Source organism: Mastigoproctus giganteus, chromosome 8 (assembly GCF_048544385.1).
Source record: "Mastigoproctus giganteus isolate SK-2022 chromosome 8, ASM4854438v1, whole genome shotgun sequence".
NCBI lineage: Eukaryota > Metazoa > Arthropoda > Arachnida > Uropygi > Thelyphonidae > Mastigoproctus > Mastigoproctus giganteus.
The window spans coordinates 33,056,800-33,077,135 of record NC_143582.1 but is presented as its reverse complement, the minus strand read 5'-3'; the positions used below and the strand labels follow the sequence as shown (position 1 = coordinate 33,077,135).

At 36.0% G+C, this 20,336-nt stretch overlaps 1 protein-coding gene across 2 annotated transcripts in view; it reads right to left on the bottom strand.

Moving 5' to 3' along the window:
• S6kII (Ribosomal protein S6 kinase II) overlaps window positions 1–19,050 on the bottom strand; it is a 297,018-nt gene extending 277,968 nt beyond the window's left edge. For both annotated transcript variants that reach the window (XM_090379290.1, XM_090379291.1), the window contains exon 1: window positions 18,629–19,050. In XM_090379290.1, coding sequence (XP_090235416.1) covers window positions 18,629–18,700 — 72 coding nt within the window. In that variant the 5' untranslated portion in view covers window positions 18,701–19,050. The remainder of the gene's footprint in view (window positions 1–18,628) is intronic.
• Window positions 19,051–20,336: the final 1,286 nt, after the last annotated feature.

The following is a 20,336-nucleotide window of genomic DNA, read 5'->3' as shown; positions in this document are numbered from 1 at the left end:
CAATCAAGGAACTTTCAAAAGAAGACTTAAGCACCTATATGAAATTATATAACCAATGAGGAGAAAAATGTATAAACATCCAAGGTCATTATTCTAAAAAATTTGGTGTGTAATAATCTCTGAATAGACTATAAAGCATTTAGGATATTCTGATATTCTGTTCATTCAGATTTGGCTATGTATTATTGATGCTTTTGCACTATATTTATACATAATCTCTAAATATTATTTTTATTTAGATAAAAATTTAGTTCTTGAACTTTCTCATCCTATTTTGTACATCACAAATGGAAACAGTAAAAAAGAGAAAATTGTATATAAAGGGATATACATAATCACTTTAGGGACTCACATCTGGTGAGAATGGGCTTGGCACACACCCAGGGCCCTGAGCTTGATATCATCATTCTTCTCTCTCTCTCTCTATATATATATATATATATATATATATTTTTTTTTTTGGCTGTTGCAGCATAAGCCTCAGGCTTCCTTGCACCACATGGCTAATAATAATAATAATAATAAGGCAAAACTTGAAGACAAGAATATATACACTTGATAAGATGATCTGCCTCCTAGTTCTGTGCTCTTAAGTTCAGTTTTTGTTTCCTTATCTAGTCCAAAATTCAGTTTGTTTCCTTATCTAGTCTAAGTTCAGCTTTTATGATCCTTTATTCTAGTGCAAAGAGCAGCCTGTCTGAACTCTGTGTATACGGTTGAGTAGTTAAGTGCTATTCCTAACCGGGTATTTCTCCTATGGAGGAAATTAAGTAATGCACAGTACATTGCATTTTCTACTAATTACTACTGATTTTTCAGAAAATCACATCTTGATGTAAAAGGACTGCAATGGCTGGACATTCTATGCTCCTGATGGAATTGTAATTATTGAAGTTAGTGACTGAAATGAAGTGACTGAAGGATATAACAGCTAATGCAGGAATCAAAGATTTAAGAAATAACCACACTACACTGCACTGCTTAACTGTTATATGGCAAATTTGATTAAGCATTTAGTAAAATTTTACATTTCAGAGCTCTTCACTACAGTTTACTAATATTATTTTAGTGAATGAGCTAATAACTCCTGCTTGTTTGGTATATAATCTAGAGTAGGGTCACACTTGTGGCCACCAATGTATTTCCAGGAGCCCATTGAGACAGCCTACTCAAGAGCATGACAAGACATTCTGTGGCTTAAGATAAGATACCATGCACTTTTAATCTTGCAACACTGGATGTGCACACAGACTGTTTATAATCCCTTCCCACTATCAAAGTTTTTAAAAAACATTTTTTTAATATTCAGTTTTATATGTTTTTATGGTTGTGTCTATCTGCCCCTTTCAGATGTTAGACAATCTAAAAAGTGGTTTTGCTTGCTTCTTTTCTTCTCTCCCTTGGTTTTTTTTTTTTTTTTTGTATAAGGTTCATTTAAACTTGGATTTATCTCTAGAAACTTAGATCTGAGAAAAGTAAACTGCTTTCATTTTAAAATGAAACAATTTAGTTAATGTACATGGTGCATTACATTTCAGACACATTAGCAAAAAATAAATAAATAAAAGTAAAAAGAAATGACTTTTATGTGCAAACTGAGAACATTTCATTTCTGCACATTTACCATTCATTCCTCCAACCAGTGCATGGCAACAAAAAACAACCACTATTTCAGCCACAATATACACAGTATATGGATAGTCTGTATAAAAAAATAAATAACTGCTTAATTTCTATTTATCTGAAAACAATGAAATTTTCGATTGCTCAACAAATCTTTCTGAAAAATCCGTCCACTGGGAGTTAGGATATTACGTGCAGACAAACAGACAAAGAAATACAGTGGGCCCAACATCCAATGGTAATTTGTTCCACAAACCCATTGTATGTTGAAACCAATAATACATTGATTTCCTGTAATTTGTTCCTGAACAACACATGAAATTGATATTTCTTACATGTTATACTTCATTTTTACATTAAAAATGAGTGTTTTATAAAAATTATTTAATAGCCATAAAACATCTTAAAATAAAAAAACAAACAAATTAGCATATACCTTAGACCTGAAGTGCACAGCTAATGAAATCAATGGTGGCATAGTGGTGGTGGGACAATATCAAGTGTCAGGTGTCTTAGTCTTTTGTGGGTACTTACAAAGAAACTGTCCAAAGTGGACTATTTTTGACGACTTTTTTTGTAGCTTCCTGAAGTAAGAAATGACTTCATCTTCCATTTTGCCCATCCTGAGTTCAGTGTTTTCAATGCCAGGGTGCTTTTTACCATTTCTCTTAAACACTCCCAACAAGAAATGACTGTCTTCAACTCTTCACCTGACACTTTTTAAGTGTCTTTCTTCCTCTTCAGTGTCACGCTCCATAATTTTCTTCAACTCTAGCAGCTTCTCTGTTAGCTCATGCCCATGAGCATCAATAAGGTCCTCCACATCCTCTTCGTCAACCTCCAGACCCATTGATTTACCAAGAGTGACAATATCATTTGTCAAAGGACCATCATATTCAAATCTGTCAACATTATGGATAATTAAAGGCCAAATGTTTTTCCAGGCTAAATTTAAGCACCTGGTGGAAACATCATTCCAAGAACTTACAATCAGCCTCACACAGACCAGCATGTTGAACTTTATCCTCCAAAAATCTTTGAGGGTGACAGCATTTTCACCAGAAGTCGCTGCAAAGCAACTTGTGAACATTTTCATGGTGTAGATTTTCTTGAAGTTTGCAATTACTTGCTGGTACATTGGTTGAAGAAGAGGAGTGGTGTTGGGTGGCAAAAATTTGAATTGAACAAATTCAAATTGTACCTCAAGAGATTGAACAAGGTTGGGATCATGGCTGGGCACATTATCCAGCAGGAGCAGTGCCTTTGCAGGAAGCTTATTTTTCTCAAGATGTCCTTCACTGAAGGACATGAAACTTCAAGCTACCATTCACTGAACACATATCCTGTAACCCAGGCCTTCTTGTTACTGCGCCAAAACACTTCCAGCATGCCTTTGTTGACCTTTTATTATTTAAATACTCTGAGGGGTGTTAAAGTGATACAAAAGCAAAGGCTTTAGCTTAAAATCTTGAGAGGCATTGGCACCCAACAGGAGAGTGAGCCTATCTTTCATAGGCTTATGCCCAATTAAACTAGCCTCATCCTTAGCGATGTACGTTTTGCTTCCAGAAGAGGCCGGTTTCATCAATGTTAAAAACCTGCTAGGGAAGATAACCCTCCTGGGGAAGATAATCCTCCTGATCGACAAACTCTCGGAATTCAATTTTAAATGTCTCAGCTGCTGCTCTTTTTTTTTTTTTTTTTTTATTTATTAAATCAGCACTGAATGCCTCCCCATGCCTTTGAACACTTGATATTCGCCCTTTTCTGAAGTGCTCGAGCCAGTCTCTGCTGGCTTTAAAGTCTTCAAAGTGCACAGCACTGCCACTGGTTGATGGAGCTTTAAGTTTCAGATCATCATAGATCTGAAACAATCTCATACAAGTGATGTTCCACGTGCCACACACTGAACAATAAAAAAGATGCTAATTGGTTGAGAACAATTGTATGAGTGATGTTCCACGCACCATGAGTCTGTAAATTTTCACCCAGGTATCATTCCAGCTATATCAGAAAGCCATTGGTACCTGCAAATATCATCAGTCCTTAAAATAAGAGATCGTATGGAAGGTATATCGGATGTCGATGTCATTGTAAGTCGAGGCCCCACTGTAATATCTGCTGGATTGGTCTGATTTGAATGAAATTCGGGAAAACTTCACAAACTATTCTAAAAGAAAAAAATATAAAATTTCATAGAAACCCTATCCACTGGCAGTTCATTTGCTACATATGGATGGAAAAAAATAATAATTGCCAGATTTCTATTTGTCCAATTTTAATGAAATTCTAGATGGTCTGACAAATCTTTTTAAAAGGCACAAATATAAAATTTCATGAAAATCCATTCACTAAGTACTAAGTTATTACATGTAGACAGATGGACATGAAGGCAATTGGCACATTATGCATATGCTAACATGTAAAAAAAAAAAAAAAAAGTTTTTTTTTTTTAATTTGTTATTAGTGATATCAAACTAATAAGATATCAATGATTGAACTGTACAATACAAATCTTTTGCACTTTTTTTTTAGCAGAAATCTCCCACCCCAATGAGCATGTCTAGCTGATAATATCACAGATTAATAATATTAAAAGGCATTAGAAATTTCTGGTTTTAGTACATTTTCTTTCTGTGTAATGTGACTGACCATTTGCCAGCTAGTACCTCTTAAAGCAATGGCTGGCAAATGGTCAATCATACTACAAAGAAATTAAAATATAATTTTGTGAAAGACAGCCAAATTCACTCTTGGTTGAAGAAAGGGCATACAGATAGAACAAAACAAAACACTATCATTTCTGATAGTGCACATCAGAGTTTTCAAAATATAGTCTTATAACATTTGCCACAATGCACTAAACTGTCACATAGAAAATATCAAAATTTGTATAATCTGGTAATGAAAAATGTGCTACAGGTGTGTTATCATTAATACATGTTGTTATTATTAAAACAACTTTCTTTTCAAATAAAGTTACATTGGTGTACCAACAGTCCTGATTTCTTTCTGCTATACCTGTGGAGATTGTACTGTGCAAAATCAATGACAAATAATTACTTAATTTTACAAGGGATAATGTTTATTTCGGTGCTAGAATCGGCAACCAAGACATCATACATCTGTCATGTTCAGAACATGAAAAAACATGGAATAATGAAAGACAAAAATCCCTTCCATTTGTCATACTAGTGGTGTGGTATGGTGTGAACCCAGAGACCACACAATAGACAGCTATTTTTGCATGTGCAGAATTACAGAATAAAGAACAAGGATGCAGTACATCATATCTATCTGATATCAGCTATTCATCCTGTTCTGCAATTCAAGCCATTCCTCAGAACTTTGACAATTTCAGCACAGAGTTCTCCAAGTAAGCATACTGAATTTGAAGGTACTGGTCAACTCGAATTCACATCATCAACACAAAACGAACTGAACAATATGGTATGGAACTTGGATCTACCAAAGAATTCAGAACAACTGTTAGGCTTCAAATGAAAAGAATCTATTGAAAGTGTCACTAAATTTCCTTAGTATAGATACGGAGGAAAAAATTTCTTCCTTTTACTGCAAGGAGAGATCTCTGTGTTCTTTACCAATGTAAATGATTTAACCAATGCACTGGAGATTAAACATAATACATTGAAATGGAGTTCTTCATTTACACTATGTAAAACTAAAAAAAAGTAATTCTACTACACAATGGAAACATGTTATCCTCAATTCAAGTCACCTATTTTTTTTATGCTTAAATGACAATTCATTGGACTGAACCTACTGATAAACTTTAAGAGGACTCTAGATCAGCCATTATATAATCTCACTGCCTCTACAACTTTAAAAACTGTAGCCAGAGAAGTCCAAGTAGTGCATGTATGTGGGGTACACTAGTGAGGAGGGCACATTATGTCAAAAAGCTGGGCATATTCTTACTGCATATTAATTAGTTTTAGTAGTGGCAAAAGATACAAGTAAGCTTATACAGTATCGACCAAAAAAAAAAAAAAAAAAACACTACCTACCTCATCTGTCCATTCCCTCTAACAATTTGTCTAATCCTTTCTTAAACTTATTCAAACTACCCATTTACACAACACCATATGGAAGTTTGTTCCAATTTATCAATTGCACTTTAGCTGAAAGAATCACTGTACATGTCCAGCATAACCTTTTCCTGTACGTAGCTACGAACAAACTGTTTGCTACATAATATGCAATCTCATATTGTGGAGCCACAACTTGCACTACTTTATGATTGGGGGGGAGGGGGGTGGAACGGTAAGATGATATCCAACCAAGGAGGTTGCAAGCTACAGCTGTCTATTTCTTTTGTGAATTTAGATATAGTCCTTCACATATATTGAAACCTCTCAACATACTACTTTTTTTTCTTTACACACTTATATAACTAATATTAAATTGTGATAACCATCACATACTTTCTTTAACTTAAGGCATTTGTTATTTCCCCATTTAGGCCTGATGACAAGATTTTTCAAAACCTTTGAAACTTTGCCTTTAAAGTTTAAGTATTAATCACTGTAGTGATTATTTTATACGCATCTCGTAACCATTTCAATGAAAACTTAATTAACATTAAACATGTGGTCCAATCATTTTTCACTCATTAGCATTAGTAGAGGCATTTGATGCAAGAAAGCAAGCTTATGCAGCATCAGCCAAAAAAAAAAAAACCCTTCCACTTCACCCCTCCATTCGTTCGAAATACCTGTCCAGCTGAGCCTTAAATTTATTTAGGCTATCAACTTCCACAACAAGGGATGGAAGTCTGTTCCACCAACCAACTACCCGCTAGCTAAAGGTAAATTTCCGCACATCTATCCTACATCTGTCTTTCCTCAATTTGAATTTATGCCCTCTCAGGTGATTATTCTGAGCAAGAGGCAGTATCCCAACAGCATTGAGCATGCTCAGACCATTCAAGGCTTTGTACACCTCTATCAGATCACCTCGCCGCTGCCTAGTCTCCAGACACTGTAATTTGCAAAACTTAAGCCTTTCTTCGTAAGAGCAACCCTTCATTCCGTTCACTAACCTTGTTGCCGTTCTCTGTACTCGTTCCAGCAGCTCTACATCCTTCTTGAAATGAGGCCTCCAGACCTGTATACAGTACTCAAGGTGCGGCCTGACCATTGCCTTATACAAGGGAATAATCACCTCCCTATCCCTGCTAGAAAAATTCCTGTATATCATTGATAAGACACAATGAGCTACTCTTGCAGCCCGTCTGCACTGCTCAGAGAACTTCATATCTGCCTGCACAATTACCCCCAGGTCCTTTTCATTCTCTACCACTGTCAGTATAGTACCACAGAGTTGATACGTTGCTCTGGGGTTGCTGTTTCCCATATGTAGTACTTTACATTTGTCAATGTTAAACTTCATTTGCCACCTCTCAGCCCATAAGCTCAACCTTTCCAGATTCTGTTGCAGCAGCATAGCGTCAGTAGCATCCTTAACAACCCTGCCAACCTTTGTATCGTCTGCAAACTTGGACATTAAGCTTGATATACCATCATCAATATTATTTATAAATACAGAAAACAACAATGGACCCAAAACTGAACCCTGAGGGACTCCACTAATAACATTAGTCCACGATGAGCAGTGTCCATTAATTACCACTCTCTGTCTTCTGCCACTCAACCATCCCTTTATCCATAGTAACAATTTGCCACCAATGCCACACTGCTCCAATTTGTGCAGCAGTCTTCCATGTGCAACAGTATCAAAAGCCTTTCTAAGATCCAAATATATAATATCAAAGTTATTCCCTGCATCCAATTCTTTTGTGACTACATCATAGTATCCAATCAAATTGGTCAGGCAAGACCTTCCCTTAACAAAACCATGCTGTGTCTGAGCTATAACTGAATTCTTGTCAAGATGATCCTGCAGTGCTTCTTTAACCAGTGCTTCCATTAATTTTCCTGGAACAGAAGTTAAACTCACAGGTCTATAATTACTTGTGTCAGCCTTTGATCCTCCTTTGTGAATTGCGGTTACATTTGCACATCTCCAATCTGTGGGTATCTTCCCCTGAGTCCAAGGAAGCTCTCATAATTATAGCTAACGGATTGCTTACTTCCTCTGCTGCCTCCTTTAATATAACTGGATAGATCCAATCCACCCCAGGTGCCTTTCTTGTGTTTATCTTCAACAATTTACTTTCTCCTCCACTTTACTTTCAATTATTACAAGATCATCTAGCTCACTGCCAGTGTTTACATCTATGGCATTCCCCTTCCTGAATAACTCCTCATGTGTGAATGTAGATGCAAAATATTGATTTAGTTTGTTAGCTACCTGAGCAGGATCATGAACAGTTGAACCATCAATATCAAGTGGACCAATCTGATTCATCCCCTTCCTTCTAGAGTTTACATAAGTAAAGAACTCCTTGCTGTTTTTCTTTGCATCCCTTGCCAAAGATTTCTCGTAATCTGCCTTCGCCTGCCTAACCTCCTTTGTAACATGGTTACAGATCAACTTATATCTATCATAAGCTTCTGTGTCACATGTTAATTTATATGTATCTCATGCATTTTTCTTCTCTGCCATATGTCTCATTAGTTCATCTGACATCCATTTAGGCCTGAACCTTGAACAATATTTCTTAGTTGGTATGTAAAGCCTAGTAGCTTCCAAGATAAGTTCTTTGAATGCGTCCCATTTTGAGTTTGCTGTTGGTAACATCATCAGTTGGTCCCACTGTATAGAATTTAAATACTGTCTCAGACCATCGTAGTCGCCATCGTATTATACACTTCCTTGGATTTTGTGTTTCTTAACTAATAGCATAACCCCCTCCCCCCTTCCTATCCTGTCTATCCTTTCTGTAGACGTTGTACTCCCCAAATTCCAGTTCTGCATCTTCGATCATTCATTATTAATGAATAACCATACAATATCAAACTTTCTCAAAATAAAAGATTTGGGTAAAACTATAGTTAACTATTGTTATCTCATTACAGGGAAGAAATAAGCTTTCTGAGGCCTACCAACTGACTTAATTTTAATAATAGCTTACTATTAGTCAAAGATATGTGAGAATTCAAGACTAATCAAATGAATTCCATTGTATAATATGATACTGCACTTCATATTTTAAAAGATTAGTGAAATAAGTTGATAACAGCATGTACAGGGCAATAATGATTTTGGTCATATAAATAATCAAGGTTTTGAAAAAAAAGTTTATCACAGAAAGTTTTGCCACCTTAAAGCTATAATGATTACACCATTTCAATAATGGTAGCTACTTTTTCGTATAGCTTGCATATGAAAGCTCATTCTTTCTTATAATTTTTCCCTGTTGCATAAGAAATATTCAAATTCCATTATGATCCATTTTTACTATTTAAGGAATTTCCACATATTACATTAATTCCACTGGCAAAACTGTTAATTCTGCTCCATACCACCAAATTAATAAATGGTTCCCACATGATCTTTAACAACCACATCAAACCAACCATCAGACTTGCCTGGCTCATTCAGCTCAACCTCCCCCCCCCCCAGAAGCAGACCCTGCAGTATAATAGTTTTGCTATTGATTAATCTGTTCTACCACCAGGTGCACATTTAATAAGCATTTGTTGCACAAAACTCATGAGAAACTAAGAATTAAGAAATTATCTGATCAGGCAACTGGCATAATCTGATATAGAATCTGGCTGCCATAACCCAAATTAGCTAAAACTCAGCTTATATTAATTTTTTCACCCCAGCTAAAATATCTCACCAGTCATATTTCAGGATTCCAAATGATTTTAATATGATTATTTAACATAGTTATTTCTGGAACTGGAATATACAGAAAACATACTGTACCACTACAGAACAAAGGAACATAGAATGATACCTGACTTAAAAGGTAGAACTTACTCTCATATGTTACTCTGTGTTCAAAAGGAAGAAAGAAATCTGCTATGTCACTCAAGAGGGCTTTATTCCAAGTTCAGAAATGAGCACCTTAAATCATAGAGCATTTAAGTTCATTTGCTCATTAATAAATAGAAAATAATGTATATATCTATTACATGCAGTGCAGTGCAGAAATTTATTTAACAATATAAAAATCATTAATTAATACATTACACAAAAGTAAATATTCAGACAAAACTGGTTTAGCTATCACAATAAACATTTAGGAAAATATTATCAAAGAAAGTCTTGGTATTTGGATATAATATAAATGAATGAGCAATAAAAACATATGACAATGAAAAAAATTTATAAAAAAAAAAAAAGTTTCTAGATATGCAATATTCTTAATGAAATATTCCTTATTATATGCATTTTCTTTTTTGATATTAAAAATATATATTCAAAGGGGGAACTATCTGCAATTTTTCTTAACATAAAAAAATTATAAATATAAGCAAATGAAAAGTGCCCATCTAATCCTTCAGTTGCAGAATCCAAAATACAACCATGATATCACGCAATTCTTTGGAGAATTACATCCTGTTAATTTCACTGTCTTATTATCAGTAACTCTCATTTTACATAAAAAAAAAAAAAAAAAAAAAAAACTTTTAACAAAATATGTTGCATCCTAAGAATCCAAATTCTTACTGTCTCATGATTCATGTTTTATAACTTTTCATCCCAAAAAAATTATAGTAAATCCACTAAAAACAAAAAAAAAAAAAAAACTTAAGAGTAGGCAGTTTAACTGAAAAAGTAGTAAACAGCACATTATGAATGGCAACAATCCAGAAATGCTATGTTTAAAAAAAAAACATTCTGTGATATGTGATCAAGTTATCTTCCACCTGATAGACATGTAATGTTTCTAAAAAAAGTAGAAATTTCTAATCTTATATCTCATTCTGGCACAACACCTTGGGAAAGGTAACTGTAAACTCTTCTAAAAATCAACATATCCGTAAAAAAAAAAAAAAAACCTCATGACGATGCTCTGGCACTAATCAATTTAATATCAAATGTGTTAATTACCTAAGGCCACAATTAATTGAATCTGAACCATGATTTAGCCTCTTATGAAACAGGTATCCTGTGCAACTGCTCTATAAACAAAATACTGTATGTAGATCTTCCCAGCATTATTAGATATTTTATATTTCAGAGGTTATCATAAACAAAGTTAAGTTTTTTTTTAAATATCTACATTTCTTTCTGGTCAAAGCTAATGAGATTATTTTTCATTTCTCTGCTACATTAGTAATCAGACTGGTCACACAATCTTCCTTTAACCAATCCATGCCACGATTTCCATATAACTGTGTCCCTGTCAAGATGATCTGGTAATTACTTCTTTAACCACTGACTATTATTTTTACTGGTGCAGAAGTTAAGCTTACAGCTCAGTAATTACTCACTGGTCTTTGATGCTGTCAGACACATTCACTGCGGGTATGCCAAGCTGGGCTTGCTATCTGTGAGACTAAAACACTGATGGAACTGATATTCAGGTGACACTCGAGTCAAGTGGACCTAATTTCACCAAAGACTGGTCAGTCTGTGACAGCCAAATCCTCTGCTTGCACCTTCACAATGGTGAGACTGTTAATAACCCTGGATATAGCCCATACATCTGGTGAGTATGGGCTTGGCACACCCAGGGTTCTGAGTCGGATATTTTTTTTTTTGATTTGGTAGTTGTTGGCGCATCGGCTTCTGTGGCCATATTGCACCTCCCAAGGTTTTTACAGTACTTTGATCCAAGCCCGAGGCGGGAATCGAACCCGCGACCTTTGGGTTGCCGGACAGGTACTTTACCCACTCGGCTAGCCCAGTCGGCGAGCCGGATATCATCATTCTTCTCTTTGTTGATGATTTCCTTCCTTTCCCCCCCCTCTCTCTCTCTTTGTGTGTGTGTGTGTGTGTGTAACTGAAATTTTTTTCTTTTTGGCTGGTGCAGCAAAAGCCCCAGGCTTCCTTGCACCATATGGCTAATTATAATAATAATAATAACCCCCACATGGAAGTCCTGAAATATCACACCTAGCTGACTGGAGGTGACCAGCCAGGTGCGAAACAACATAAGCAGGGATCAAGGTGTAGCTGCAACATCACACAGAGGAATGACACCCCCTTTGTGTTACCAGGCAATACTAAAGGGTACATAACTTTCATCAACCAATGCAATACCACCACTTTGGTTGCTGGAGCATTTAAACTCCAGCAACCCTGCTGTCTCTTCCATCATGCAGTATTGATTGATGTCCTTTGAGGTTATGATGACCATCATGGCAAGATCCAACCTTCCTTACATTTCGAAGGTACAGCTCTAAAACCGTGTTCACAGGCCAGCTGCTTGATAGTTCACCAGAGTGAACCCATTGGCAACTCTCTAGGAGGCTTCTGGATCAGCTAGTATATAATCTAGCTGCCTCTCCTCTCCCAGATTGTGACTGGAGAGAGTCAGAGTGGTGTGTATGCAGTAGGGGGGGGGCATTGTTCAGGCCTTGTTATGTCAAAGAGATGGGTATATTCTTACCAGTACAAAAATTTCATTAATTCATACAGCATGTCCTTCACATCTTTTCTTACTAATGAATATATCATGAATTGTCAAACTAACAGAACAAATTTATGTGTAAAAAGATTTAAACCTCCAAAACAATTCCTTATTCATTTCACAAATATACATGGTCTCAGTTCCAATCTCAATGTCCATTTCCACTTACAGTCTGCCAAACCCCATATACTTTTTCTAAAAGAATCCCAGTTATTGGTTGATTCAACCACTGCTCATATCAGTTGTCTCATATATCCATTCTGATATTCCCTGTTAGAGATCTAGTAATTTGTAATCTCCTTTTTTCGAGCTTCTCTGGCTTAAAATCTCTCTACTCCATTCTGTAAAATTCATTTGTTGCCCCAATCATTCTCCTAACTCCACTAATTATTGGAACTTTTAGAATGGGGTAAAATTTTTTTCTACCCCATTCTTGTTAACATGAGAGACTGCTTCTACAGGAATGGGATACACTTAAATAGAAAGGATGCAACAATATTTGCTGATGCTATTGAGGCAATGTTAGGTGGATCAGAAAACTGTTAGCTTGGGGGGGCTTCGCAGACTAAAAGATTAACAGTAGCCACAGGCAGAGGTGGAAATGATTCTTGCATGTGAACAGCTGCACAACCATTGTAACCCATATCATGGAGTGTCCTTCATATTGTACTAGTGCTGAGATTAGTCCCAATACTCACATAGGTTTTGTGTGACTTGAGACAATGACAAATTACGATTTGCATGCACATTCTGTTAGTTTGAGGTTTACAAGGCCGTTTTTTTTTTTTGGCAGATTCAGTCCCATTCCTCTTCCATTTGCATATGACATCACTAACCGTTGACCTAGGGATCCCCAGAGTGACTGTGATGTCTCATACAGAATGCTTGCTTATGTGGCATCCTACTATCATTCCACATTGAAAGTCTGTTAAATGTGTCATCTTGCATGCCCACTTTTGCAATTGTCTGTTCAAAGCCCAGTGTGCATATTTATAGCAGATTCTGTGATGTGTTGCATGCCTAGGACCTATTTCCCGATCCATGGAGAGGTGTCTGGATATTAATGGTAGGGCAGTGTATACGCTAATGTCTAAAAAATGAAATCATTGGTAAATAATTTGAATAAAAACTTCTACAACACGGTTTCACTCTAATATGATTGATAAATTGCGGAAATCCTTGCACAACACGGTACTTAAATAACAGTTTCGCTCTAAAACGGTAGAGAATTGCAGCAAACCTCATATAACATTGTAGTTTTGAGCTTTTATGCAGAGAAACCCTGTATTATGTTGGATGTAATTTTTCAACATTTCCATTCTTTTTGTGAATCCCCCACTGTTGACTCTCTAGTCATTAGGCAAAAAAAAAAGGGGGGGGAAATCCCCATGTTAGGTTCTGTGCTATTCAACTTGTGCTTGTTTGAGACCATAAAAATTGGTGACTTCAAAGAATGCAGTTCAAGACTTTTAAGGTTTTTATTTCATTGTTTATAAATTTTTCCGGGTATGTATTACTAAACTTTGCTCTTAGGAACCGTATTTGAGTAATTTCTTTGTTGTGAATTAAATTCTAGCCCTAAATTATGCCTAAGGAAAGTAAAAAAGCACTGCCCAAAAGAAACTTCATTTCTCTAGAATCAAAGATACAAATTTAGATTGTTGTAAAAAAGGGGAAAGGTATCATACGTTGCAAAAAGTTTAAATTTAAATAAAGCTTGTTTGTTTGTTTGTTTGTTTATTATTTGGTTTTTACGAGCATTAGCAGCTAAGGCCATATTGCTCCGGGAATATGCGGTGGTCATTCCCTTGACCTTTCCGAATCCTCCGTATTTGGTGGTGACGGGCTCGAACCCCGGTCTAATCAAGAAGCATGTGCTACGCACTGCTGCTCCTTCCCACCTGGCTACGGAGGTGCCTATTAAATAAAGCAACAATCCAGACCACAATTAACAGAAAATTAGAACTGATATGGCTGCAGGATCTTTCATTTTTGAAAATATGATAGGTCATTCCCAAGCACTAATAATTGAGAAAATAGAAAAGCACTCAGTATTTGGATTGACAGATTTGGATATTACTATTTTTAATAAAAATTGAGTTTCTGATAGTTATAAAAAAAAAAAAAAATGGTGTATTTGTTAGCTTTTGGAATGTAACCTCCCTTTTTGTACTGATTCTTAGTCCTGTATAACACGGTTTTGCACTACATGAGATTTTATAGGAACCTAACTACCACGTTACACGAAGATTACCCTGTATAGTAGAAGTTTCCAGACTTTTATACCTTGAGCTCCCTTAATTTTTCATAAATTTTCACTCCTCCAAGTTCCAGAACAAGTGCAAATAAACAGATTTCACATAAAATTGAGTTATGAATATACATACTTTTATAAATTAGTATATACTTCAATACATTTAATCTGAAATAAATAAAATACAAATAACAGAAATAAATAAAAATAAAAACGTTTTGTACCTGGATTAGTGGGATGGTTTGTCTATATTTCTTTAAAAAATTGTTTTGTGAAAACAACAAGTGCCCTCCTCCAAAAAATTCAAGTGTACCCCAAGGAGGTACCCCACACTTTGGGAACCTCTGGTGTACAGTAACTTTATATAAAGATGATGGTGGGTATTATTTGCCTTTTGAATAAAAAAAAAAAAAATCTCCAAGCTTTGTTTCTGAGTAGTCCAGTATAGTAGAGAAATTTTAATGCTATTAATTTTATTCCCACTGATATGACAGCTATACCAAGAAAAGTAAATGGTTCTTCTGAATCACTATATTTCTTTTACACTTTTTTTTATAGTTAAGATAATAAAGACTTCCTGTGTCTGTTAAATAAACTAAAAGTAGCATAAAAAGTTTGAGACAGTAACAAGGAGCAGCATTACAAGTTATAAAAGTACTGAATTGTCTGAAATTCTTATTAGAATGTGAGCAAACTACTCAATTGGTACCTTTTGAAATTAAAAAACGAAGTAAATGAAATACTTTCAACATTTGTGTGTGTGAGAGAGAGAGAGACAGAGACAGAGAGAGACAGAGACAGAGAGAGAGAGAGAGAGAGAGAATTTTGGTTGTTTAGAAGCATTAGCAATTAAGGCCATATTGCTCCGGGATATGTGGTGGCCATTCCCTGACCTTTGTTCACAGGCTCGAACCCCGGTCTAATCAAGAAGCGTGTGCCACGCACTGCTGCTCCTGCCCACCTGGCTACGGAGGTGCCGAGAGAGAGTGAAGTGATTAAAAAATCATGCAGGACGGTGAAGATAATACATACCAATCATAATAATTTAAGCATTATTTAACACTACATACAATTATTTTGTGTGAGGCCAGTGACATGAAGCCTCACATATGTTGTCATTCCGATGGTTCTACATAACACAGAAAACGTTTTTCCTGATATTTATTTTGTACTACACTACATCATTATTACAAATAGAAAATTCTGTAAAAGAAACAAAATATAAATACAGCACAGACTATGAAATACACAGCCTAAGAGCACCATTGCATGGTTTTTGAATTAAACCTAACCTTTATTAACACTTACATCCTTATCAATTACAGAGCAACATATAATAGTATACTGCACTACTTTTAATACCAAATACAGAAAATGTCTCTGTATAAAGACAGGCAAAGAGGGGGCAAAAACACACAGACAGAGAGAGAGAGAGAGAGAGAGAGAGAGAGAGAGAGAGAGAGAGAGAGAGAGAGAGAGAGAGAGAGAGAGAGAGAGCAACAGGCAGATAGATTGATTGGTTGATTGATTGATTGATAGATAGAGAGAACAATATATGCATTAAATAAATGACAATCACCAATGATACGCTCCTTGCATCATTGGGTAAAATAAATACAAACCAAACAACAGCATGTGCAAAAAACATTTCTTTGAAACTCGTCCTCTCGTTATAACATTGTGTGTATAATGTACATCAGGAATGCATGGTATTTGTAAATCTGTAGATGTGGGAATGCCAGATCTGTCCACAGTATAACATTATCAAATTGCTGGATCTAATGCATCCAGTTCCTTTGTGACCACATCATAGTATCCAATCAAATTAGTCAGACAAGATTTCCCCTTAACAAAACCATGCTGTGTGCGAGCTATAACTGAAGCCTTGTCTACATGATCCCACACTGCTTCTTTAACCAGTGCCTCCATTAATTTCTCTGGAACAGAAGTTAAACTAACAGGTCTATAATTACTTGTGTAGCCATTTGATCCTCCTTTGTGAATTGGGGTCACATTTGCACATCTCCAGTCCATGGATACCTCCCGAGTCCAAGGAAGCTCTCATGATTATGACTAAAGGTTTGTTTACTTCTGTTGCTGCCTTCTTTAATATAACTGGATAGATCCCATCCACCCACCCCAGTGCCTTTGTTATGTTTCTCTTCAACAATTTCTCCTCCACTTTCCTCTCAGTTATTACAAAATCATCTAGCTCACTGCCAGAGTTTAATTCACCTCTGACATTCCCCTCCCTGAATAACTCCTCATGTGTGAATGTAGATGCAAAATGCTCTAGTTTGTTAGCCACCTGAGCAGGATCATCAACAGTTGAACCTTCAATATCAAGTGGACCAAAAAGTTCTTTACCTATGTTTCATAGGTAAAGAAATCTTTGCTGTTTTTCTTTGCATCCTTTGCCAAAGATTGCGTTTGAACATCAACTTGGTTGCATTTACAGAGATATTTAAAATTTATCATAAAATCCAATTATTTTCAGATAAGAGAAAAACTCGTTGATGTTTGCATCATCTCGCAAGTATACATGCACCTGTTCCTATTCTTAGCTACCCTAACACAACCCATGTGTTTACTTGTACCACAATGACTCCCAGCCGTCTCTGAAATACCCTGCATCTTGTTTTCCAGGCTGCTGCTCATTCCAATAGAAGCAGTGCAATAATCACTTTCACCTCTGCCAGTGGCTACTGTTAATCTATTAGTCCGTGTATCCCCCCCCAAGCTAGCAGTTTTCTGACCCACCTAACACTGCCTCGATAGCATCAGCAAATATTCTTGCCCCTTTCTGTTTAAGTGTATCCCATCCCTGTAGAAGCAGTCTCTCCTGCTAACAAGTACAGACCAGGCAGAAAAAAAATTCTACCCCCTTGAGCCTTGCACAAGCTTTCCAATGGCCGAATTGATCAACAATTATAATTAATCGACAATACATTATAATATTATGACCAGGTAAAATTGAAAGAATGAAAAATGTTATGCTAAAAGTGACATTGATTAAAAATCGAATTATGAACTAAACCAGAGCTTTTGGAAGCAAAAAGTTCCTTTCACTGAGGAAAGTGGCTTGAATACCCTTTCAGATTTAATGTTATCACCCATTACAAGATTCTTAACATAACCCCAATGAGCAGTGATGCCCAAGAGTATTAGTGTAATTCTGAAGATTAATGTAATTAAAAGCTATTAAATTTAATAATTAATACTAAACAGCAATAAATTTAAAAGATTAATTTAAAAACTAATTTACTTAGAAATACGACACAAATACAGCAGTTTACTTAATTTTATTTCCAGTTATTTATTTCAAAATGATGTTCAAGGAAATGTGTGTTTGTTTGTTTTTTTTTACATACACTAATTTGAAGCATACCAACAAAACAAGCAAGAGCTTCAGAGGAAGTAGGAATTTACTTCCTCTATTGACAAAGTCCCATTTACCTAGCAAACTATTCTACTTCCTCTTCTTATCTATTTTTTTTTTATTGTACTTCCTGGTTGTGCATTCTTCCTCCCATCATGTCGTTATAGATATGTATCAATCTCTAGTTATGTACTATAAAGTTAGATGGACTAACACTTCATAGTGATTCTTTTTTACTCTTGCAAAAGACTGTGCTCGATTGCTTAGTGGGTAATGAGCATGTTCGTTACTTTATTTTAAACTCTTGACTGTATACCATGTATGTCATGAATGGACTGTATACCATTTTATTAATGGCTAGTATAAAGATCGTTTATTTCGTTCCAGAAGCGTGCTTAAACAAAAGTTTTTACATATCGAAAATTATGAAATACTGTCTTAGGATAAAAAAATTTTCTAAGTAAAAATTTTACATCAAGACTTCCATTACAGCTATGCCCATTGTCAACAGATTATCCTAAGCTATTCCCGCATATTGAAATCCTCCTATGTAAACAGAAGATATTTTTTTTCTTTTAATTAGCATGTGGTGACTGTGATATTAAACTTCACTATGAAAGGTTCACGTTAGACGTGAATATGTTCATATAAAAATACATAAAACCGTAAAATCCTAAGAAGTGTTTACTTTTTAAGTTTATTTAAATGAAAGAACAAGTGGGAGGAATATGATAATGTACACTGTCAAGGTCAATCATAGGTTCTTCTCTAGGTTTAAAATGCTTAAATACTGATGGTTCACCGCAACAAGTATTTTCTACTTGAAACCAAAAAACTTGAATACAGAAAATCTCACCTCTGTCTCTGATTCGGGTTCTTGCTGAATTTGCATCCGTTGCCATGGGTCTGCAAGCTGGGCCAGTGGCATAATGTTCTGTTCAGCCAATATGATGGAATCTGTGTGTAATCGTTAAGGATTGTATTCGTTGAGTTTCGATATTTACTTTAGCGGTGTCCTGTTCTTGCGTCTCCGATATCAGATTCCAAAAAATAAACATGAAGTATAAACCAAGTCAAACGTAAATAATAGAAAATTATTTAAGCATATAAAAAAATAAATTACAGTGCTTTGTTAGAGAAATTGCCCTAGCTACAATCCGACTAACATACTCCTTGGCATAATACCAAACCTTTCCAACTTCTCCAACAGCAGACCACACTCCAGCACAGGAAACAAGTACTACAAACATTTGTTATCACATCCTCCCTAGAAGCACAGCCGCTCAGCTTTCTATTTGTCACAGTATATCTAGCGAAAACGCGTAAGCGAATGTTTAAAGCGCAGCGACCCCCAGCGTTTGAAGAGCAAACTACTGTATATCATTTTTAAATTTCTTACTAGTATCAATGAATTACCCAATGCGTACACTAGAATGCTTGTACACTTCAAAAACGTAATGAGTGCGGGTTTGAAGGAGTGAAGACCGAGACACCTGTTTCCGGTGACACGTTGTGAAGAGACGCAATAGTTAAGGATTTCATAGTGTAGGTTTATATAGTACACCGAACGGAGACTATCACTGAGGTTATTGTCTCTGAAGCAACCTTATTTTTAACTTTTTATAGCATAAGTGCATGAAATACCTTCTAAAGAACATCAAATTATTTTTATTAAGTATGTGTGTGTTAAGTGCCAAAGCAGCTATGGCTATGTGGCGTCAGTATATTGAATCTGCAATTACGAAGAATAAAAAAAAATATAGAAGGGAAAAAATAAAAATTTAAATACAAATGTTAATCGTATTTATCAATTCACGGGCTTGGACACTGGTCCATTTAATGAGCTTGTGTTACTGCACTATCGCTCCTGAGAATTCGGCTGCGCAGGCCTAAAGAGTAAACTGACAGAAAGCATCATGAGATAGCGCTCTTCAGGCTGAGTTTGATCCTGATCAGGAGTCCAGCTCTATTCACTATAAAAATTTAAACTGTAAAATTGAAAAGTTAATAGTCTGTGGACAGATTGTTATTTTTATTATTGTTGTTGCTATTATATTATTTCTCCCTGATTGGGGGATTCTACTCCGTGACGGGTACCGCTACCAAGTACACAGGGTGGTTGTAATGTCTGATGTTACCGTCGGTCCAGGAAATCTCTGACTGTCCTACAGATGTTCAGTATTGCGACTTTCTGGAGTTCCTTGTAGGTGTTCTCTGGGAGACCCGTTGCTGCTAGGCTGCTATGTAGAGTCTTTAGTGCCATACCGGTTGTTATGATTGGGATGGTTGATACTTCTTGCATATGCCACATCTCCTTGATCTCATGTCTCAGGTTCGTGTACTTCTTAATTTTTTCCTCATGGGTTTTCTGGAAATTGCTAGTGTTCGGCACCGCTATGTCAATCAGGTTCGTAGCCTTTTCCATCTTGTCCACTTGTAAACATATCCGGTCTGTTGTGCGGGATGGTCTTATCAGTTATTATGGCGCGGTACCAGTACAGCTTGTGGGTTCGGATCTCTGGTACTGCCTGGGGTTCGTACTTGTAGTATGGTACACTTTCTTT